The sequence below is a fragment of the Catharus ustulatus genome, chromosome 15 (genome assembly GCF_009819885.2).
Source record: "Catharus ustulatus isolate bCatUst1 chromosome 15, bCatUst1.pri.v2, whole genome shotgun sequence".
NCBI lineage: Eukaryota > Metazoa > Chordata > Aves > Passeriformes > Turdidae > Catharus > Catharus ustulatus.
Window position 1 is genome coordinate 16164953 of NC_046235.1, and position 23919 is coordinate 16188871.

The 23919-nt window shown below is 42.3% G+C and overlaps 1 protein-coding gene and 1 long non-coding RNA gene across 4 annotated transcripts; one reads left to right on the plus strand and one right to left on the minus strand.

Annotated features, from left to right (window-relative positions):
• Positions 1–28: 28 nt before the first annotated feature.
• Positions 29–20888, minus strand: SFXN1 (sideroflexin 1). 2 transcript variants are annotated; one of them, XM_033072838.2, is made up of 11 exons: positions 20799–20888; positions 12901–13081; positions 12137–12307; positions 11125–11223; positions 9807–9882; positions 9185–9270; positions 7849–7976; positions 7303–7352; positions 2325–2374; positions 1670–1717; positions 29–410 (listed from the first exon to the last, which is right to left on the minus strand). In XM_033072838.2, exons 2-11 carry the CDS (start codon positions 13068–13070, stop codon positions 314–316), a joined length of 975 nt encoding a protein of 324 aa, XP_032928729.1. In that variant the 5' UTR covers positions 13071–13081; positions 20799–20888; the 3' UTR covers positions 29–313. The 2 variants fall into 2 exon arrangements, 1 of the variants encoding a protein (XP_032928729.1); XR_004419478.2 differs by lacking the exons at positions 29–410; positions 1670–1717 and adding an exon at positions 5596–5703.
• LOC117003169 lies at positions 18621–23390 on the plus strand. Of its 2 annotated transcripts, XR_004419480.2 has the most exons (4): positions 18621–20499; positions 20790–20946; positions 22580–22656; positions 23168–23390. It is a non-coding gene; the product is annotated as an uncharacterized LOC117003169 (long non-coding RNA). The 2 variants fall into 2 exon arrangements; XR_004419479.2 differs by having other exon boundaries at positions 18638–20499; positions 22580–23390.
• The last annotated feature ends 529 nt before the right edge of the window (positions 23391–23919 follow it).

Genomic DNA, 23919 nt, shown 5'->3' on the forward strand with positions numbered 1-23919 from the left:
CAGGTGGCAAATCCAATATAATAGCATCTGGTTTTCATTGTGCGCTTGTTTATTGTTATTGTAGCTGCTTGAGAGCTTATGTAAACATCTCTGGATATGTATGTTTAAACTTTCAATCAATACCAAAGTGGACAAAGTGACCTTATGTAATTTAACCACTACACCGAGGAAAGTCTTTAACTGTAAAACAACGCAGATAATCAAACTTGTTTAACAAAGGACAAGACCAAGGTGTGTTCTTGTCAATGCTGGCACACAATTCAAAAAATAAGTTCATAAGTTTCTCCTTGGAAGATACTTTGCCTTCCTTGAATTATAATCCTTTATTGAAGTACACACGTTCTAGGCCAGGGCTCTTTTCTTTGATCCTGGCTTGCAACTCTGGCTCCAAGCGCGACACCGACATTGAACTGAGCAAAAGAAAAACAGTAAAGGGGTTACATCAAACAAGCACCAGGAGGGAAAATAAGATGGACAATGCATCTGCTTAAACTTCCTACAGTGTCAGAAGTGTTTTTTGAAACATCCTGTCAAGGAAGCAGGCTCCCAGCCCAGGGCACATGGATCCCTGCTGCAAGGGCAGTGCAGTGTTCTATGGAGTCAGGACATGGCTGTTGCTACTACCATGAGTGTAAGGATCCACTTCCTTGCTCAGGTTGTTGCTGGCAATAGAAACAACCTTCCTAAGAGGGTTTTTATTAAATATAATGTATTGGCCTACATGTTTTTATTCAGTTGAATAAAAGGTTTGTTTTTATGAGAGCTGGTTCACAGTAAATTAAGCTGCCAGGTCAATTGAACAGCTGCAATTTCCTGAGCACAGTTCAAGGTCTAATCTTCCTCTGAACTGGAGAGCCCTGCTAAAATCAAGAACTGTAGCATGTGTGCTGGGTTGGTTTGTCAAGTCAGCTCCAGGTAGCCTAGAGACACTTGTTTACCAGAGTTCTCTGTCCTAGGCCAAGCAGGGAGACAGATGGTGTCAGGCTGTTGTTGTACCCAAACAACACTGAGAATTGGCCATTGTTTTCTGGAAGTCAAAAGCTGCCTTAGTTGTTCAGTATTTTAATGGACTCAGCTCAAGCTTGGACTGTTTAAGGTACATCTGGCAGCTTGCTGAATTTAGACAACCACTATTAAAATGAGACGGACAGCTGAGTTTAAGGCCCTGTCCATACTATATACCAAAGTGAGCTAAGTTTTTTGCTAAGTAATCATTCAAATTTCATCATGATTTCAGCTATAATCAATATTGTTTCTAAGACAGCTTTCAGTACTGAGCTATTTCTGTATTGATGCAAAAGTCTGGAAAAATATTAATCAAATAACAAATGAGCACAGATAGTCCAGTGCTGTTCTGTATAATTAGAAGAGTTTCCAGCTGAAAATAAAATGGGCTCTGACTGTATTTAGTGCATCCATAACCTTACTGGACATGAATATATTGTATAGAACTCATCTTGAGCTGCTGGGGTTTGTAAACAACTATTATATATTACTGATGAATAACATAGTTATTACTTTTCTGTATATTCTCTTGTTTATCACCTTTGTTATATGGGAATTAAAACTGTGCTTGAGCAGGCAATGACCTTGTGTTTGTGTCTGTGTGCAGCACCATGACTGGATCTGGAAAAACATTAAAGTGAGAACAATTCACTGTAGTACCCACCTTTTCTGAGGAAACAGTGCACAACACAGGGGAGTTGCAAACACGAGACTAGAAGAGACAAAACCAGATTTATAATATTTAGAGTGCTAAAACAGAATTCAAAAATCTTATGCATGGTTTAGGTAAAAAGCTTTCTTGTTTTCTGTACACAGTGAGGTAAAGTTCCACAAAGTGCTATGTAACTTTTATTTCTCACTGTACCTTATGAAATTGCTTACCTACAAATAGCACTAAATATTTTAATGCCATGCTCCAAAATTTGATGTCCTTACAGTATTTTACTTTTGTGTGCAGGGCAACAGAAAATGCCAGAACACAGAAAATTCAACCCTATTAACCAAATGTTTCCAGAATTATCAACCTCCAGGATGAGATTCCACTGAGTGTTTAGAGGTAGCAGCCAAAGCATCTTTTCTAATCAAACTGCCACATTCCTTTTTTTGCCACTCCCTTTCTCCCTCCCTCTGCTTTTTCTTGGCAGCTTCTTCCCTGCTAACGGCTTTTTTGTTTTTAACATGATATTTTATCAGTTACAGAGATGGAAATAACTGCTTGTGCCCTCAGTAACTCTCTCAACCTTCTTTTCTTTAAAAGAAGCGCAAAACTCTGCAAGTATCTCTTAAGATAGCAGACCCAACTCAAAGAAATCACTTACCAGATTCCAACTAATCCAACCTGAATGGGAGCACTCATCCAAGGAAATTTCTGTTGAAAATAAAACAACACACAGTGAGTGTGCAATCTTTTCTTCCTGCTTCCCACCTTCCTGGAATTCTTTTAAGAGACAGACTGCACCTAAAAACCTCTGAGATGTGAAGGCAGAACCCTGACCAGCGTGGCTTCATGCTGAGCTCCAGTTTGAGAGCAGGGAAATTCCCAGGGGAATCAATGCACACAGTGATCCTAAGTGAAAATCCCTCAGGAACTCCAATGAGTGTGTGGCTGTTGGACTCAAGACCTGCTCCTGGGCCTTTGCTTTGATTCTCACACGCCCACAGTAGGAACAGAGCTGAAATTTGGAGTGGTGCTGCCACACCTCTGCAGGGCACAGGGAATTTTGCCCAGGCATTCCAAGGAAGAGCTCAGTCTGGTTCCAGCTCCTTTCCTTTGGTGGCTTCAAATGGTTCTAACCTGCACCTAGAGCCACCAGCCAGAAATAAGGGAGATGTAAATCTGCCTCTCTCAGCCCTTTCTCCTGTCATATGATTTCCCCCTGATGTGCAGGAACTTGTCCCTGTAGCAACACTCCAGTTCTGCAAGAGTTCACCTTTTATTGAAGGAAAGAAGGGTTGAAGGATTGGGAAAACAAAGCTGAGAAAGCACCACATAACCCATGGATGCATTTTTAGCATATTCCTCGTTAATTCTGTAACTTTTGCAGAACTTGAATATATGCCAAGAAATTTTTTTTTTGCAGGCTTTTAAATTATTTAGGAATCCACCCTCTCTCATTGGTAAAATTTTAGTTGTAAATCATTATTAATGAAGTAAACCCAGAGCTGTTCAGTGGACACTGCTGCCTCTTGTTCCACTAAAGGCAGGACAGACATGAGGAGACAAGGGGAATTTTAAAACAGCTCATGAGGTAAAAAATCACTTGATACAGAAGATGATGTTTTCAATGAAGACCATGTCTGCAAGAATTTCTCAAGATATAGCAGTTAGAGGAGAAAATGGTGAACAAAAACTGGGCACTGTTTGAGGGTAGAAATGGACAAAGGAAATGTAGAAAGCTCAGGAGGACAAAGCTCAGGGCTGAGGGAGGTCACAGCAGTGTCTGAGGTGGGAAAATGAGCTTGTGTGGAGTAAAATTTCTGCAGAGCCTGAGGGAGAAGAAACAATGTAGAAAACTGCTTCTGTTTTCTTTATTTTTTTTCATGGAGTCAATCTGTAATCCAGAAATGAGTGCAGGAAGAACTGTGCAATTCAGCAATAACCTGCAGAGAGATAACAAATGGGGACAGAAACAACAGCAAGAAGGGTAAAGATTGAAGGCAGCAGAGCTTTGCTGTTCTGGCATTCTCTAAACACCTCCATCTGACCTTCAGCTGGGATAAATTCACCCCAAATTTTCATTTCATACCCAAGGAGAGTCCATGCCAAGAGGTGGTGAACACAATCCAAACCCTGCAGTGTCTCTGAGGAGGGATGGAAGGGGATGCTGTGTATTGCAGAGGGTGTGGGACACAAGGTATGCAACAGAAAAGCCCCAAATACAATTTTATAACTGAAAAGGCTGCTGGAAGGGGCCCTGAGAGGAATAAATGGTTTCATGCCTTTGTCAGAGCCAGTCACTGATATTAAAGAGGGAGACAGAGAGAGAGGTGTCTAATAGAACAGGGAGTTTATGTGCTGGAACATTTTTTGCCAACTTGATTTGAATTATAGTCTTTATTTTTCAAAACTGTTACCAGCCTTCACTAATCCAGAAAGATGGTGAGGAAAAAGTAACACTGGGAGGTCAGAATTAAGAATTGGAATTGCTCAGGGAACAACATAAAACAATAAAACAAAATTCAAACGCAGTCTGCACACCCCCACAAAGAGAGAAAATGGAGAAACTACAAGAGAAAGAGCAGAAGAATTCACTGTGTTACAGAACTATCATTTAGCTGTGGAAGAAGGCAGTTCCCAATGAATTAGGATTTAATTTCCAGATGTCTTTATGACATTTTAGTGGTTAGTGCAAACAGAGAAAATGGAGAAATGATAATTAAGCAAACAAAAGCCATAAGGCTTTTCTCTAACTGCCTCTTTTCTTTGTTGGATTTAAAAATCTTTCAGTTTTCCCAGGCCAGCTATGCCTGTTTTTAAAAAAAAATTAAATGAAATGACAGTGAAATTAGGAATGCATGGAGGACTCCAGGGCATAAGACATTCAAGACAATGCTTGAAGACTCTCTGCTCTGGTTTTGTGACCGTTTTCCATACAGACTTTAGTTGCAAATTAAAAGATTTCAGAGCTTGTTTCAAGGCTATATGAGGAAACTTCTAGAATCAACTTGGATGTTAATGCAATATGCAGAATAGAAGAGAAACTGTAACTAAAGCAGTGTAAGAGTAGTAATATAAACTAAAACTTTAATGTTGATCAGGATTTTCATAAGTTTCTACGGAAAAAACACAATTTATTTCTTTAGGAGAAAGTTACCTGTAAGGAAAATCTATAAACCCTCAGGGTAAGGTTTTTTATGGATCCTCCTGCTGCAGTAGGTAAAATAACTTGGTTCTGCACAGAGCTGGTCAGGACAATGAAGGGGCCACAGAGATAATGAAAATAGACATTATGCAGCCTAATCAATTACTGCTACCCTGCATAATTACATAAACAGACCCTAAAGCTGCTGCTGAAACCAATGGCAAAAAAACTTCTACAGATAAAAATACCTTTTCAAGACAACTTCTTTTTGAAGCAGTAAATATGTGCTTGTGTTCCAAGAACATTCTTGAGGCATCTTCTAGCAATACCTTCTGGGAATGTTGTTAATTCACACCAGTGCCTTGGTGCAAAGCACTGCAGAACGTGGGGGATGAGCTGGGCTACATGACCTACATCTCACCCAAACAGCAGAGCATGGCAGGCTGCTCCAAGACCAGCATTCCACGAGCATTTCCTTCTCTCTGCCTTACTGCAGGCCAGCTTTCTCATTTCTTTTATCATTTCACAACCATTTTTTGGCCTTGTGTGTTGCTTAATAGGCTTTGGCAAGCAGTCAGGAATTATTTCCAAGAGTGGCAGTGAAGCAGAGGCTGAGTTAGTAAAGCAGTGTGGGGATGGTGCTGGAGTGCTGGGATGGGATGGTGCTTCTCAAACTCCATGAGGACATGCAGAAGCTGCTTGTTAAAAATGCAGCTCATTCCTTAATGGGTTTAATACTAATCTCTACCAGGTGTTACCACTGGCTACCTGCAGAGCAGTGTTTCACCTGCATTCAGTCTCTGAGGCTGAGGGAGAGGACAGGTGAGCATAAACGGTCAGGATGGTACCAGAGACCACTGAGTAGTCACTGCAGAAATCGCTCATTTTGGCTGATCTGAAAAATTCACAACACCCTTATGTTGATGACACCACACAAAAATAACAGTATTTGTCTCCAGACCCTGAGGATTGCTGCACCTTCTTCACAAATGTCATGTATTTGTCAGCTGAGGCAATGGCTTTGTGACATTTCTCACATGTCAAATACATACAAAATAATTTTTTCCCTAGATTTCTTTTAACAAGGGTTAATTTTCCAGGCAATACATTCTCAAGAACATCACAGTATCACAAGTTGTGGTGTGTTTGGATGCCCTGCAGGCTCACTTCTTCCAGGAGATAAAAGCAGCACACACTGATTTTTAGCCTGAAACTCAAATGCCACGTTTCCTGTTTTTACACTGGGAGCAAAAGTGTTTTCTGTTAACAAGTGGGAGGGAAGCAAAGCACTTTAGGGAAAAAGAAGTTTTAAGATTGGAAGACAATTACAGAATGGTTTGGGTTGGAAGGGACTTTAAAGATCATCCAGTTCCACCCCCTTCACTATCCCAGGTTGTTCCAAGCCCTTTCCAACCTGGCCTTGGACACTTTCAGGGATGAGTCAGCCACAACCACCCCAAGCAATCTGTTCCTGCCCTATAAATACAGAAACAATTTCAAATGGGGTGTCTGACTGGGCAATCTCACTCTGCACAAGAGACACAAAGGGAAGAAACAATCAGAGATAAAATTTAAAACCCTTTAGAAAGCTTTATCTTCGACAAACAAAACCATTCCAAACAAAATCTTCCCCTGCTTGTCCTCCTTGCCCCCACACAAACTTTTCCAAGGCAGGGTCTGTTGTTTTTCCTAATTTTTTCTAACAGGAAGGAGACAGATTTTCTTAGGATTCTTGGGTGGGTCTCACAGGCAGAGGCTTTGCCTGGAGCTACCAAGTAATTAAATCAGTGATATCAGCAGTGAGGATGAAACTCCCTTCAGTGGTAAAGAATTAAAGGGTTCCTCACCTGAATATTCTTTCCCTTGTGTTAGACAACTCTAACTAATTCCATTATTGTTCTTTACACTCTCATGCACACACAGTGCACAATGTTGATGTAGGTAATGAATTTACCAAGACCAGGGGCTTCACACTACATTAGAATAAAAACAATATAGGAAATAAGTAATCTTTGATAAAGAAAGTCCATTCTATGCCTACTCTGCACTTTACATTCAGTAAATTTTAAAGAGATTTTTACCATAATTTTTTGTTTCCAAACTCAGATTGCTACTACAGCAGGTAAACAAAGCCTCCTTACTGCTATCTTGAAAAAACCAGCATTATTAAAATGTTCTTTTTTCCCCAATAAACTGTAATCCAAGGCTCAGTACAAGGAAGGTTTATTTCACAGGAGGAAATGTGCATTCTAAGAACAATTATAAAAGTAACAAGAATGTTCCTATTTTCTCTAGGTTACCTTGCACTGTGACAAAAGAACCAAGTTCTCTCTACGAAATGCAGAAGGAAAGCGACAGCTGTAAAGCAAGTTCTACAGGGATGTCCTCCCACAGTGTTTGGGAGGCAAATATGAAGATTCAGGAAGTATTTAAAATTCATTAAAATATTAACTTAGGATATGAAATACACAGAGACAGATTATCTAAGACTAACCTTTAAAAAGGCTTTCTTCTCCAGGGTATTCATTATGAAGGGAGGAATTGCTGCAAATGAAATAAAAAAAGGCATTAACCTTGGAGAGAGAGCACTTAGTTTCATTTTCTGTTTAGGTGAACTGATACCACAATACAATTGTCACAGCATTTTGTCATTCACTCAGTTTTCATTTCACATCGCCAGTTGGCTAGGTATTCAGAAAGGTGAATTCCCACAATAAGCAAATTTAAAATTTCATATGTAGCTAAACCTGAGCTCAGTAATTTGGCACTTACAGAGAACCTAAACCAACTCTGAGCAGCTCCCATTCCCTTGCTATCTGTATCTCTTCTGCACAAGCATCCCAGGAGCTTTCCTGCTGCAGCTCAGTGTCACAGACTGAGATGTTCCCACATTTCCCTGGGGAAGTTCTGAACAGAAAGGCAAACACTGCCTGGGGAGCTGTAAGGTAATTTGGACCCTGAGGAAAATCACTTGGATAGAATTGAATCTCCTTCTCACAGCAGGAACTGTTAATCAGGACTGCACAGGACTTATCCTTACCCATGCCAGGAGCAGCCATCAGAATCCTGGATATCACCACCTGGGCAATTGCCTGCTGAGCTGCTTTGGATGAATCACCCAGTCTGTTTCCATCCTCATCCGTGACAGGAATTCCAAACTTGAGTTCCCTGTTGAATAAGAGGTAAAATATAAAGCAGAAATGGATGTGGATTTATTTTTTCACTATTTTTTGTTACCTTATCTTTGTCCCTTAAAATTGCCAACTGTAAGAATGATGTGTTTTATTTTATTTTCTAAGGGATTCTGTTTGTAACACTCCTTGGCACAAAAATAAAATAAAATCAAAAGGCAGAGAAAGATCAAGGAAAAACATATTGAGAAGTTACCAACTGAATACTTGTAACAGCAGCCTGCTGCTGAAGTCTGGTCACAGCATTCCAAGGGGGAAGAAAGGAGATGTGCTTTTCCTGTGTTCCACAGAAGGGACAGGTCCCTTCACACATTAATTCAGAAAAGTGGAATTTTCTGGACTGCTCTGGAAGTGGAATCTGTCCTATCTGACAGCTCATGGAACACAGGAAGATTATTTTCACTGAGTTGAAACAGAAGGTTCTGTGAAAATTCCCCCCTGGCATTCTAGTCTGAGCTGTCATTTCAACCATGAAGGATATACTTGAAAGTATAAAAGGAGGCACAAACCAAACTCTGTTTCTGTAACTGCATTATTCTCTGTTAGATCTTTAGCTCAAGTGCAGGGTTAGCTGTTAAACTCACACTGGGAGAAGCAGAGAGAACAGCAAATATACTCAGGATTGCCTTTACTTTTCAGATTTTACAAAAGATAAAATACAATGGAAGATCATCTTCCATTGTAAAGTCTATATATTCCCTTTTCTGCCCATAACCTTGTGTTTATAATAGAATGCTTTTAATTTGCTTTTCCCTAGAAGTGTTCTTATTCCTAGTCAAATCACAACACAGAAAAAAAGTTTGTTTCTGACAAACTGCATATTTTTGTCAGCTCAATGATTAAACAGAACTGCAGAGCCTGACTTCTATGACTAAGTTGTGCAGGTGAGATTTCAAGCACCATTTCTGAAATGACTGTTTTTCCAAAGGTCCATGTGATCAAAGTTTTGAAGGAACCAATAATTGGTTTCTGAGATCCAAGACTGCAGAACTCTATGGATATTTATCTGAAGATAAATGAGCATGTTCTATTTTACATCTGTTACAAAAAACCTCCTGCATGAGATGTCTGCAAGGTTCTGAAACAAGCTAAAATACAAAATGTGCTTTATTTAGTAACTTGCTGATCTACCAACTGAACAACATCTTTTCTTCCAGCATGAGTGATCTTTGTTCTTTTTCCTACCTTTGTCTCATTAGTGGAATATTGATGCAGTTGGCAGAAGCAACAGCAGCAAAAGGAACAAACCTCCCTACGAGAGGAGAGACACGCTGGAAAACACAGAGAGGGAAAAAAGGGAAATAAAAATGTACATAATCATTTTTTTTATTGAAATGCTTCATCTGCTAATGACAGACCAGACTTATTCCCTTTACATTAAAATTCAATGAAAACTCACTGGTGGGGCAGAGGTAGAACAAGATTCAAACAAGAAATGTCATAAATGTTTCTCTCCAGAGTGAGCAGTGGCAGGAGAGTGGCAAAATCATTCTGAATTTAGTAACATCACAGGGAAGTGTAATTAAAACTCCAATTAATTATCAAGTGCTATTAGATGCTTTGAAATGTGAAAAAAAAAAACTGGGGAAAAGGCACCTTATTAGATAGAGTCTAATGAACCAAATATGGGCTGTTTGACAGATATGCATAAACTCATCTCCACAGGGAAAAAATAAAGTTGGGATCTAAAGAAAGGAGCAGCCATAACAACTCCACAGTGGGAGCTGTGCATGACACAGATAAACCAGAGGAGAAATGAGCTGTGAACTGAGGACATCACAGTTTAGTAAGAAGAGAAAAAAATTACCTTTGCTAATGAATTAAGTCCTAAGGCTGTAGCAACAGCACCTGTGGTGGCAGAAACATAGGCTGTTCCCAGCTGGCTGAAACAGAAATGAAAATGTTTGCACATGCACAGCTACATTGGTGTCACTTTGAAAAAGAATTACATTTTACACACATAGCTATTCCCCTCCAGAAGTTAAATAGTGCTACTGTAATAAGGTGGGGATGGAAGATCTAAATGGAACACTGAATTAAACATTTTTATTTCACTAGCAGTAAAAATCATATTCAAGCCACATTGCAATACTGAATCAGGTTCTGCTGGTTGTGCACTGCTGCCTGTTCAGCATTTTCTCATGTATCTGAATGAACACCTTGAAGGGTTTGTTCTTTATTTAATTTCCTAATTGCTTAACCTAGTAAAATCAGGTTGGATTTCCAAGGCCATGTCTATAATAGTAATTATAATCAACCAGCCATGCTCAAAGACTCAAATCCAACCCAACCTGCCCCAAACCACACTTTACATACTTCCCAGCTAGGAGGGGTCTCTGTATGCTGGAATCCTCAGTTTGCTCCCAGGCATCTTTAAGCAAGTCAGCCCCAAAACCAGAAAGTCAAGTACTGCAATTCCAGTTTTCTATTCATACAATCATAGAATGGTTGGAGTTGGGAGGAACCATCAAGTTCATCCCATTCCACCCTCTGCCACAGGCAGGGACAGCTCCCATTATCCCAGACTGCCCCAAACTCCATCCAAGCTGGCCTTGGACACTTCCAGGGATGGGGCAGCCACAGCTTCCCTGGGTAACTGTGCCAGGGCCTCACCACCCTCACAGGGATTTTTTCTGTTTCTTTAACCTAAATTTCCATCTATTTAGTCTCTTTTTCAGACATCAAGTAGAAATAAGCACAAACCAGCTGAAGGAATCTCTTTTTGTAAATGAACCCTCAGTGTGGTGTGTGCTGGCACTGAGAAGGTGGCCCAGTGACAAAACTAAAGACCCCCACAAAATATCAGCTGAGAAATATCCTGGCAGGACACCAAACTGATCAGAAAAACTTGCAAATGGTTGACTGAGCCCTGAAACACAGATTCCTGTTAAATCCTGCCCTGTTAAGTGCTCTTGAACAAGGTGCTCAGGCTTGTCCTTAATGGCAGAAATGGAGATCTCAGCTCTGCCATTCTCAGACTTCTCATCTGTGCTTATCAAATTAATAATTAGTACAGAAGGAAAAACTTATCCCTGTCTCACCTCAAACTTTAATGCCCAACCATGCTCAAGTACATCAGAGAGCAACTTCTAAACTTATCAGAATCATGAGGTTCAGTGCCTGACCTGACAGTGATGGGGGCATCCCCGCTCCTGTTCGTGTAATTTACTACAGCATTGAAGGACTGGTTGACCCACTGCCAGAAAAGCACTGCTGGAGTCGTTCTTGAAAAGAGAAACAATTATAATGATTATTATTAAACTCACAGTTGAATTAACAGCATGAAAAAATGATAAATCAAGAAAAGCCACTGCAAACAGTAACCATGCAGAAGTTCTTGCTTATTTGAATCAAACAATACAGTGAGATACTGACTTGATACTCAGAGTTACTCCAGGAGAAGAATTTAAATATCACCTAGTTTTGAACCTGAAGAATGATGCAAAGAAAAGGCAGAGAGCTTCTCTAAGTCTTACAGACAATAACAGAACAAGCAGTTAACAGGAAGCAGTGCTTGGGAATGGGGAGCTGTGCTGGGGGTTTGATTCTTGACAGCAATTTAAAGCACACACGTTTTTATAAACACCATCCAAAACTGAGAGGTGTGTCAGGAATCTGTACAATCTCAGCATCCAAAAGGCTGCTGCTGTTTGCTCTGAGCTCCCACCAGTTCCTGCATCCTCTGTCAAGAAGTGTTTCTGACATCCAGGCTGCTAAGAGAGCACTGGCTCTGCTTCAGTGGGCTTCATTCCTGGAGACTGCAGAGCCACTGAGGAAATGCAGGGATCACAGGGGAGCTGCAGAAACTCCACCAGACTGAAGCATTCCGAGTACTCACGGGGCAGACAGAACATCCTGCATGCCAGTAAGGTTGGAAATTCCCAGGGATCCCCTTCTCTTTGTCCTCCACACAGATTTTGGAACACTTCCCAGTTGGAGGGAAAGTGGGATGCTGAAGGAGAAGGGCTAAGGGCTTATCTCAGAAAGAACCGTTCATCAGCGTGAGGGAATGAGGAGAGAGACGAGGAAAAGGAAGCAAAATTTCACATTTCACAATATTTACAATAAATCTGTTGATAATAACATTGGTTTTAATTCACAGGCAAATGTTTTATGTGTTTTACTGCTACCTCTCACCTGTAAAAGGTCATCATACAGCCTGTGATAGTCATGTTCATGGGGACCTGGGCGGACATTCGGCCGATCACAAACATCTTCTCCCCGGTGTCTGGGTGAAAAGCTGAATCATAGATGTATTTTGCTCTCCACAACTCATCTTCTGTCAAGCCAGGTGGCACAATGCCTTGTCTGGGAACAGGTTGAGAAACAAGACAACAGCAAAAAGCACAACTGTTAGAAAATGCTGCAAACTCCTGTGAGAAATGTGACATCAGATGATTTGGGGATGTTCACCCTAAGTTATTCGAGACTCTCAAAGAGCTTGTGGAAATTCTTCAGCTTTTAAATGGATTGGTGAAATAAAAAGAATTAAAACTCCCACCAGTGGTTGTGTTGGGTTAGTCTGTTGACTCAAACCTGCATTAGGTGTTAGAGCTAAAATGCAGAGCCAAAATCTCTGAGGTCATTAATGTGGAACTATGAAAATTCACTTTGAGGGTATTTAAGAAACCAATTGCTCCAAATGCTACACATAAGAGGAATTTTTAAGCTTTGTTGTCATATTAACTATTTTCAGAATTAGACACTTCTGTGCTTCAGAACCTTTAAGAGAGGCATAATTTCCCCATTCATTAGCAAATTTGATTAAAAGAAAAGGATTTCAAGCTCTGAAGTGGGAATAGGAAATATTGCAATGAATACAGTGTTTTAAATATTTCCTTTTAAATATATCACCTATCATTGACTTGGATTTTTGGGGCCAGCAGTAGAAGTAGTCATACCTGTAATCATGCACAATTTTTCTTGCATTTTCCAGTGAGGCATCAGATAACAGAATATTCCTGGGGTCTGTCACAGTGAAGAAGTGATTGGCTCGTCCAACGAAAGTGCTTTGATCCCATCGGGGCTCCTTGATATTAATATCTAATGGGATATGTTCTGATGGTGCCATCTTCAAAAGCTCTGCCAAGAAAACAGCAACATTTGCAAAATTCCACTCATTTCCTAATGCAGCTAGAACCTGCAAGATGAAAAGTGGCCACATTAAAGTAAAAAAGCCCAGAGAACAAACAACAAAGAATTTGCAGACTGGAGGTTTAAAGGGATAAGTTTACAGAAATGCTTCTCTGTCCAGTGCCCCAAAACATTCAAATATGATTTAATTTTGTACATTTGTACAAATACCTGAGGGTGAGGTAGATGCAAAGGAAGCAGAGAAGTTTATTAATAAACTGACATACAAAATAACAACACACTAATCAGAAAATGCTTTACTTCAGTGATGAATTCTTGTTTGTGGAAAATAATGCATTGAAGGGATTGAGAAATCAACATTTCAAGAGATGTCTGAAGTGCTATAAAGTGCAGTGACAGATGAAATATTAAAAAAAAATCCAGTTAATTTGTCTGGCATAGCAAAACAAACCAAAAATGAGGAACACAAACCCACCAATTTATTTTAATAAATGTTGTTTCTCTAAAGCCATGCTTTCACAAAGCAGAGATTATATAATGTAAGAATTTGCTACATTATGAACACATGACCAGATCTCCTAATGATATTTCAAAGACGGTTAAAGAACTAAAATGAAGGACACTGAGTTGTGCATTAATGGGGCATAAAGCCCAGAAAAGTAAAAATTACTTCAGGATGACCAAGTTTACTTTAACATCTAATGAAAAAAGGACAACCTCTCCATAGCACAAGCATATGGATTTTAACTTTATTAAAAGAAATTTCTGCAACATATTCAACAACAAGAAAAAAAATCCTCCTCCAAATAATGCTCGTTCAAATGGCAGAAAGAAATTGGATCTATAGAAATCCATTTTAGTATATTTATATATTTATAAACAAAGATCCAATTTTAGATGATCTTTAAGGTCCCTCCCAACCCAAATAATTCTGTGATTCTATGATGCCACAATACTAAGAAGGGGAAACAAATCTTCTCCCCTTTTTCCACTCACATTTCCCTGACTATTAAGTTCAGTTTATTAGCAGGATTATCTTCATGTGTACATGTCTCAAGCAGGCACTGCAGGATGAACACAGATCATGGAAATGAAAAACAACTCAGGACAGATTTGGAGAACAGATTTCTCATGCACAGCATCTCAACAGGAGATGCTCCTATGGTTTCCTTTCCTTTTCTTAGTACTTTGCCATTAAAAACACCCTCCTGTGAACAGAGCTGTGTTGTGAATTAATAGTCCATCTTCTGGTCTAAAATGGGAACTGCTGGTTTTGCAAAGCCCTACGAAGGCAAGTACACTGATTTATTCAAACCCTCTTTTCCACCAAAATAAAGATAAAAATCAGGGCATTAGGGCTGGTAACTGGTTCTGTGACTGCTTCCCTTATTTGCAGGAAAGCTCAAGTGTAAATGTTTTTATAATTAAATAATCTGTTTCATTAAGAAAGATTAAAGCTGCTTAGAATAGCTTATGATAATCTAGTTAAAGCTGTCTAATAAATGCTGAATAAAGGAATGCATCCACAGAAGTTTTTTTCTTTCTTTTAATTCCAGATAATTTTTCTTTTCACTTTGATTAGAATATACACTACTGGGTTCTGTGTGAATTCCCTTTATTTACTTCTGATACCTCTGTCCACAAACCCAAGTCCCTCAGCAATAAGAAATCTGAACATTAAGGATCTTCCTTCACTGCAGATGGTTCAATTCAGGATTGTTTCAGTGTGAAACAATCAGAAAAGGTGAATGTACAGAACACAGGAGATTAAACACATTCACATCCTGTCTTTACTCCTCCCCACTTTATCTACTCTCTGACCCAGGTGTGCTGATGGAATTTACTACCTTGGCAGGAAACTAAAGCAGCAGAAAGACTGTGCTGGAGGGAAATAAACCCCTGCAGCTGCACTGCTGGGCACCTGCTGGAGAGCAGCTCTGGAGTCCTGCTGGACAATGAGCTCTCCATGAGCAGCAGAGTGTCCTGCTGACCAAGAATGCCAACAGGATCCTGGAAGAGCATTTTTAGCAGGTCAGGGAGTGATCCTGACCCTCTGCCCAAACCTCTGAGGCACCTCTGGGGTGCTGCGTCCAGCTTTGGGTCCTCAGGACATGGACACCTGGAGCACCTGGAGCATCTCAGGAAAGGCTGAGGGAGCTGGGGGTGCTGAGCCTGGAGAGGAGTCTCAGCCCTGGGTGTCCCTGCCTGTCCCTGGGTGTCCCTGCCTGTCCCTGGGAGCAGAGAGGGTCAGAGCAGGGTCCAGGCTCTGCCCCAGGGGCCAGCAATAGCACCAGAGGAACAGGCAGGGACTGATCCCAGCAATTCCTCTGTGGAGGGACCAATCCCTGAACAGATTTCCCAGATGTTTCCATGCCTTCCTCCTGCTGTTATCCACCCTAGCCAGACTCAGCTACCAGAGACACGTCAGCACAAGCTTTGGTCTCTCTCTCTCCTCTTGTAAATCTACAAAGCAGGGTTAGAGTTGCTGCAGCAGCAAAAAGCAACCTAGCAGGAAAAATGGAAAACATCCATTAATTCATGTGCTACAACAAAAAATCATTCTTGAAATGTGTCTGTTTAGAAAGATGGGAACAGAGAACATGGACTTCACTATTACTAATCCTAATAAAGAACATTCAATCCTGCATAGGATGGGGGGTGGGACACTTGCCCACCCTACAAAAGGGTTAAATCTCCTGCAAAAAGGGGTTTAATTTTAGGTGACAGCTATTTAAGTACACAAACTCATTTTCTTCTCTCAGTGATGTGGCTGCTTGCCCTTTTAGCAGGTAAGTTGGAACAACGCTGCTCTAAAGAACTTAAAATAAATCAGTCAGATCACCAATGCCCACAGAGAAAGAGCAGATGTCACACACACAAGTAAGTGTAAAAAAAAGTTGAGAATAATATGATTTGGAGGCACATAAAACCTGCAGTGAAGTAAAAAAGGTGGCTGGGTTTGTCCATCACGGGACTCTGAATCACAGACCTGTTACAACAGTGCCTAAGAGAACCAGGGAATTTCTGTCCTGGAACCTCAGAAGCTTTCCAGCAAAATGTTCTTACAACAAAAACCCCATTTCTTGCTCTAAAGAGACTGCATGATTCTACTCATAGCTTATCAGACCCCAGTAGTGAATGCTGAAAAGGGAAATAAATCCCATAAAGCAAAACCATAAGCTAATAAAATGCTGGTATACCTCAAAGGGATCCCCTCATAAAACAAAATATCCAACTACAAAGTAAAAGTGGTGACTGCACAAAAATGGTTTCATCAATATATTGTCTAACAGCCATAGAGTCATCACCATAAACTATCTGGCTTTTTAAAATTTAATTTTTTATTTAAACAGTGAGACTGTAAAACTGTAAGACATAAGTGCAACACCCTCAATTTAAGTTTCTGCAACACTATTTTTACCTACCTGTCACCTTAATTTTCAGATACAATTTCAGAGGGGAGTTGCTGTTTGCATAATCCATTCAAACACTCAATAAAAAAAGCACTGAAATAAAACTACTTAAGATTTAATTATTATTTTAACTACAATGCTTTGTCAAGGGTGGAACTCCACTACTTTCAGTGATCTAATTTTCCTAAGCGTGCCCAAGATTTAAGTTCTCATTATCTGTAATTGAATTGGGTACAGAAAAAATAAGGGACATTAGGAATAAATCAAATTTAAATAAACCCATCTGAACCTTGAGATAAGTAGAAAGTTTGCAAGAGAACAGGAAAGCAAAAGCACAATAAAGATAAAGACAAAGATAAAACTGTTTGCTTTGTTACAATCAACTAATGAAGGCAAGCTACCTATCTATTAATTAAGTAATTAAGGTGCCAATATATGTAAACACCTCAATTTATTGTTCCCACCTCCTGCTATCCAGGAAATATCAACTAATCCCAAAATAGGATAAAAATTTCAACCAACAGCACCTTGAATTTTAGAGTGGAAGCAGCAAGATTGCTCAGGCAATCGCTCTTCTCCACAAACAAAGCCATTTACAGGGGATTTGGGAAACAAAATGAATTTTACAAACACATCAGTTGTAATAATCCACACTGAAATGTCACTTTGAGGTTTTGTTCACACAGGAGGATCAGCAGTACTGGAAAGGATAAAGAATGACATTGTAAAGCACTCAAACAAGTCACAACTCTCATGGAAAACGTGCAGTAACAGAGAAAATTATCCATATTTCCACTGTTTCACATAACAGACCAATTAGGAAGGAATTTAATAGAACCACTTGTACCTGGAAACCCTGCAGCTGTGCTCCCCAGCAAATTAAATCAGCAAGAAAGGATGGACTATGCTCTCTGGCACATTCATATCACTGAACCCTTTCTGTTTCCAAACCAGAGCAGCTGGATCCAAACTGCCTGTGGAGGAGAGCAGCTAAATCCTGCCTCGTGCTGTGGGATTGCCTGGCTGAGCATCAACTCAACAATACCAGGGGGTGGCATTCCCATGACCAGGGACATTTTTTTGCACTGTTTGTGTCCCCAGCACACACACAGAGGGTTGATTATCCATGTGTGGCTCCCCCTATGTACCAAGTTTTTAATTGGAATAACTGAGTCAGTTATCAGTTATAAGTGATGGTGAGTTCATAAAGCTTTTCCTCAACTCATGGCTGTGTTTTCCTCCAGTGAGGAAAAGCTGAGAGAATTGGGATTGTTCAGCCCCACTGTGGCTTTGCAGTGCCTGAAGGGAGTCACAGAAAGATGGAGTGAGACTTTTTACAAGTGCCTGGAGTGACAGGACAAGGGGGAATGGCTTCAAACCAAACCAGAGCAAGGTTAGATTGGATATCAGGAAAAAATCCTTCCCTGTGAAGGTGCTGAGGCAGCCAGGGTGCCCAGAGAAGCTGTGGCTGCCCCATCCTTGGAGTGTCCAAGGGCATGTTGGACAGAGCCTGGGTATCCTGGTTTTCCTGCCCACAGCAAATTTCTTGCCCTCTCTGATCAGATGGACTCATCTGCCAGTTCATGCTTTAAAGCTTAATACTAATATTAACTGGGGGGAATAAAGGGCTTCAGAATAAGTGAGGGTGGCTTCCCTTAACATAACAATTACATTCAAAACCCGCACAAAGTCTGATCAACAGCTTTGGTACAAAGGCTACGTTTTCCACAGATCCAGCATTTGCAGAAGACTTTAAACCTTGTTTAAAGGTTAACAGCAGCAGTTGCAGCAATTATACAAAATGCAGATTCAGGAGTTGTCAGGAGTTCCTTTACAAAGTTCATCTTTCAAACACAACATTTGAAGGTCATGCAATCACTTTTCAAACCAAAGCAACAGCTAGAAGAGTAGCAATGACTATTTAATCTATTTAATTAAATTTTTAACAACTCAGATATTTGATTATTTTAAACTGTGTTGCATGACTGAATAACCCAGATGGGCAAATGATCAAGGAAATTCTGGGCAACTTAAACTCATGCAGCAGTGCACAAAAGACGAAATGCAGCTTTGTCACCTTCCTTGGAACCATTTATATTTTCTTATGTTACTAACAACTTGTATTTTAACCCTAGCCCTGAAAAGCTCTGCTCCAAAATTAAGAGTTTTTGATGGTTTCTTTACAGTAGAAGCTAAAATTGCGACTACAGTGACAGAAAAGGGAATTTCACCATGATGTGACTGTGAACACACAGAGAACTCTAAAGAGAATTCCACATCCCAAAGTAGAGCAGATATAATTGTGATAATGCTCACTGTGACATTTGACTTCTTGGTACCCAACTCCCAAACTGCAACCTGCAACCTTCTGTTACAAAGCATGGGATGAGCTGGGTAATCCAGCTTAAAACAGAATTCCAATCAGCCTGCAAAAATGCTGAAAGAAAGGTTTAACTTTTGTGATGTCCTTTACCAGGATTTAGACCCATAAGTTCTGGTAATGTAAAGGTGCTCAGGTCAGACAATGACCCACAAAAGCTTCTAGAGGCAACTAAGAATTCTTTTTTTAAAGAACAAGAGTGAGGCTCTTCCCTGAAAACCCAGTAAAAATAGAAGGTAACAGCAGAACCCCTTTCTTCACAGAATCCTTTAGGATTCTTTAGAACAGGAATAGTTCAAAAGTTAGAGCCAGGTGCTGCTGCTATTTCACACTCACTGGGAGAGACAAAAATATGATTTGACACACTTAAGCCCCTGCATCTCCATCCTTTAAAGCAGTCCCTTAACAACCTGATGTCCAGCTGTCAGTGCCTTCTGGGAAATGAGATGCAGCCTGGAAAACCTTGAGATTGAGAAAAGTACCTGCTGCTATAAAATGGGGAGAACAGCTTCTCTTCTTCCTTCTCTCTGTAAACCAAAGTGGCCACAGCTGCTTGTTTTTGCAGAGCTGAGTTCTTCTGAAACATTTCCCATGCCACTTTGATAAAGAAATACTCTGGGGTCCTGCTAGGCCTCTTTATTCCTCAAGTAACACATTGTTCCTTTTTTGGGGCTCCTTTGTCCAGACAAACTCGAGATTTTTCTTTTCCAGTGCCCAATTTTCCACAATGCCCACCCAGAGGGCTGCTATGCTGGCTTAGGAGAAAAGACAGGAAATAAACCTCCCTCTGATTAGGAAAAAGTGACCTGTTCTACTTTAAAACTACAACACATTGGCAAAGCGACAGCAGAAAGGCAAATCCAAGTTTTAATTGCTCTGGCAAAGAAAGGAACACAAGGCCTTCTCCAGGGATGTCAGTCATGGCAGTTAATTAGTTCAAATGGGAAGAACTAATAGACCTTTCAGGGGGAAAAAGCATTTTTGTGTGGCGGCAAAAGAGCACATGTGAGACTCACCAGGGTCTGTAAGCAGCGGAATTTCTCTGTTTGCAGTACATTTGCTGCCATAGTTTGAAATAAGCAGCACAGCTGATGACTGGGAGTCTGATGCAATGTTCTTACACCAAATGTTAAAGCCACTTGCCAAGTTTTTCTTTCCCAAAGCACCTTCTACCAGTAAAATGCCTATTTCAATCGTCGGGGGCGGGAGGAAAATCTTTGTCTGCACTATGATTTTTCTTACAATCCTAAATGGAATGCTGGAGAAGGCAAAGCATGGCAGCACTACAAGATGCTCGGTTTTTCTTTTTTTTTTGCTTATAAATGTACATCCCACTTGTAGCCTAGCAACAAAAGCAGCAGCCTGGGTGAGATGAGCCTGCTGCTGGGGCTCTCTCCTCAAAACAGGAGCCATCTTTGGCGTGTAACTTGACCAGAGATTTCATCATTCTGCATTAAAGCCAGTTCCAGATGTTAGAGGTCTCTGCAGCCAGCTCAGCTCTGTCAGCTTTGCTTTGCCACCTCCTCTCCTGCTGCATGAGGCACGTCCAGAGATGCTGCACGTGTTCAACTCAACTTCACATTAAGGAAAACAAACCTCCTTTGCCAGCCAAGGTTAGTGCAACCTCTTATTTCAATCCTGATTGCTTGTTTCTGCTCCTTGTGTTTTAACCCCCACCAATAAACTGCAGTCTGGCTCTACCCCAGTTATGCTCATGGCCCTCTTCTGTACTTTTTGACTATTTCATGTATCTTTTCCCATCCAGGTGATATTTTAATTTCACATTGGTACAGAGCCTATCTTCACCCCACCCACCAGCATAATAACAATCGATTATTTATAATTCAATAAATTAAAAAAATATATGAATACTCATAATTAAAATTCTGTCTCTGACTACCAGGTGTCTGACCTTGGAGTTATTTGGCGTGTTCCTCCCCTGGAAATGATGATCCTGCAGCAGGGAGGCTCGTCTCTTGCAGGCCTGGGATCTGTGCGGCTGTCACGCAATCCCTGTGACACAGACAGCCCTGCTCAGGGGACAGACTGCTCAGGGACAGGTTTTGGGAGCGGGGAGCTGTTATGTGTGCTGGGAGGAGGGGGCTGTGACAACCCCACACTGCCAGCGTCCACCTTCCACAGGGACAGCGTGGCACATGGATGGGGCTGGAACCCTGTGGAGGGGACAGGGTGACAAACACATCAGGGGCTCTGCAGGGTAACAGAGGCAACACGCGAGGCTGGGTCTCTGAGGAGGGGCCTGGGGTGACAAATGGGGCTGGGTCCCTGAGGAGAAGCCTGGGGTGACAAATGGGGCTGTGTCCCTGAGGAGGGGCTGTAGGAGGCAGACAGGGCTGGACCCCAGAGAAGGGAAGAGCTCACAAACAGCTCAAGGCCTCTGCAGGGCTAATAAAGGTGACAGATGGGGCCGGGCTTCAGCGGAGGGGCCGAGGCGACACGGGGAGCCGGTCCCCTGTGAAGGGGATAGAGCAACACGGGGGGCTGGGGGTGGCTCTGAGGTGGCAGATGGAGCCGGGTCCCTGCCTGGTCGCCAGCACAGCCCTGGCAGTGCCACCGGCGCTGGCTCCTCCGCCCGTCAGCAGCAGCAGCCCATCCCCGCCGGGACTGCCCGGCCCCGGGCCCGCTACTCACCCGGCCGCCGGCCTCGCGCCGCCCTGCCCCGCTGCCCGGAAGAGCCTTGCTCGGCACCGCGGGCGAGCGGCCGGGAGGCGGCGGGGCCGCCCCGCTCCCCTCCCGCTCCGCCTCGCTCCGCCCCGGCGGGGCCGGGCAGGGCCAGGCAGCGCTGTGGGCAGCGCCGGGGCCGCCCGCGCCTCCCTCGGCCGCTCTGGAGGCCCGGCCCGGCCCGGCTCGGCTTGGCTGAGGGAGGTTCGCGTTTACTCGCGCAGTTACTGCCGTTAATTGTTTAATGGAATATTTAATATTTAATGGAATATTCTCCCTGTGCTGGAGGGGACCCGCTGGGATCGTCAGGGTCCCGCTCCCGGCCTCCCTCCACAGCCCCAGCAATCCCACCGTGTGCCCAGAGCGTTTGCCAAACAAACTCTTTGTGAGCTCTGTTAGGCTTCCCTGGGGAGCCCAGCCACCCTCGGAGTGAAGAACTTTTTCCTGTTCTTCCTCCAGCGATCCTCGCAGTCCTGTCACTGGTCACAGGGGGCACAGATCGGTGCTGCCCCTCCTGAGGAAGCTGCCGGCCACAAAATCACAGAATCAGAGTCACAGCCCATTCTGAGTTGTAAGGGGCCCCCAAGGATCATAAGTCCAGCCCCGAATGGCCATACAGGGACCGTGGTGAGGTCTCCCATCAGTCTCCTCCCTGCTGGATTGGGATTGTTGTTTTAGGGTTATTGTCATAAACCCAAGCCACACTAAAGCCCCCAAACCTGGAGATGTGGGACAATAAATTGCCGTGTGTGAGGGCAGCACTGTCAGCTCAGGAGGCGGCTCTGAAGGTCACTCAAGTATGAGAGTCTTGTCACAGTGCTGGCACCTGAGAGAGAAGAAAAAAAGTGCATTAGCAGCCAGATAAGGAGTATCCACATGTCACTGTCACCCCCTGCTCACACTCCACCGGGACATCGCTTCCTCAGCCGGGCTCAGCCCGTAAACCTGGGCTGTGCTGTGGGCACTGGGAAGGCAGCCGTTCTCAGCGATGTGTTTCCATCTCTATTTCAGCAATTCAAAGCTGCTGGCACCCAGTAAGGACGTTCTGGATGCAGCTGTGGAGGAGGAAACTGGCACAGGGACAAATGGTGACCTCCCTGCTGTCCTTTTCCTCCTTTCTGTTATTCCCAGGGATGGGTGGGCTGCTGTGACAGTAGAAACACTTTGGAATTTCAAACCTTCTAGTTTGTTTTCTTTACTTCCCCTGAGGTTCACATCAGTCCTGTGCCACCTGCTCACTCATGCCCAGGGTCTGCTAATTCCCGGTGTCCTGGGTGGGCACAGGGGGAGCACCGTGATGGGAATCCTTGGGATTGGCAGGGCCACAACTGGGGTGGTACCGGCTGGGGGCCGGGGCAGGCTGAGCCATCCCAAATCCCAAATCCCATCCCATCCCATCCCAAATCCCATCCCATCCCCTGGGAGCAGTGGGACACTGCAGACACCACGGTGCTGCAGCTCCTTTACAGCACACAAATGGAGCTCATTCAGCTCTTCTGTGGACCAGAATAACACAGAGACAGACTGCAAATGCCATCTATAGCCCAGCCCAGCTCCTCTGTTGAAATTCCAGTTGTAAGGTCCCTGCTCTGTCCACAGGTCTCATCCCTGGAGGAGTGGCAGCTGTGCAAACAGAGCAATCCTGGTCTTCAGCTCTTTGGATACAGGACTGACCTCCCTCTCCCTGCTCATTGCAGGATACTGAATGGGAATTTCTTATTAAAAAACTGTGACTCTACCCAAGTATCGATGTTTGTGGAGTTGCACTTACTGATGAAAGCTTTGCTGTTGATACTCAACTTCTATGAAATTATATATATATATATATATATATATATATATCTAGTATTTCATAAAATAGAATTGTGTAGGCTGGAATTTGTTTTCAGTTTTAACTGAAAGCCAACTCAGTTCATGATTTTCAATAAAAAATTGTCAACCTTCATTCTGATACAGCCACATCCATCTCAGATGTCTCCTGTTCTATTTCCCCTGTGGCACAACAAAATTTGTGCACAATTTATATATTTCCCTGCTAATGTTTAATTTCCTGTCAGTCAGATCCCAGTCTCCATGACCACTGACAGATCCAACACTGACACATCTGTGGTGGTATCTGGCCATAACACTTGTTGCTAAAAACAGGGCAATGACTGAGCAGGAAAAACACTTTGTTCAGGAAATAGAAACAGCTGGATGTCGTGCAGAGAAATAAATTAGTTTTTTTTGGGTATAACTGGTGTTGTTTTGTATGGTTTGCATTCTGAGGACTGATGTGTTCTGCCTGTAATAATTTTCTTGTATGCCAACAATACCAACTTGTTAATCTGATTTAAAACAACACATGGACT

Coding starts and splice junctions, on each gene's coding strand:
- SFXN1 (XM_033072838.2), bottom strand. CDS start 13,070: ATGGCACCATCAGAACATATCCCATTAGATATTAATATCAAGGAGCCC. Junction 7,977..9,184: donor ATTCCACTAATGAGACAAAG/GTAGGAAAAAGA, acceptor CTTATTCAACAG/GGAACTCAAGTTTGGAATTC. Junction 411..1,669: donor GCACTGTTTCCTCAGAAAAG/GTGGGTACTACA, acceptor TCTTTTGCTCAG/TTCAATGTCGGTGTCGCGCT.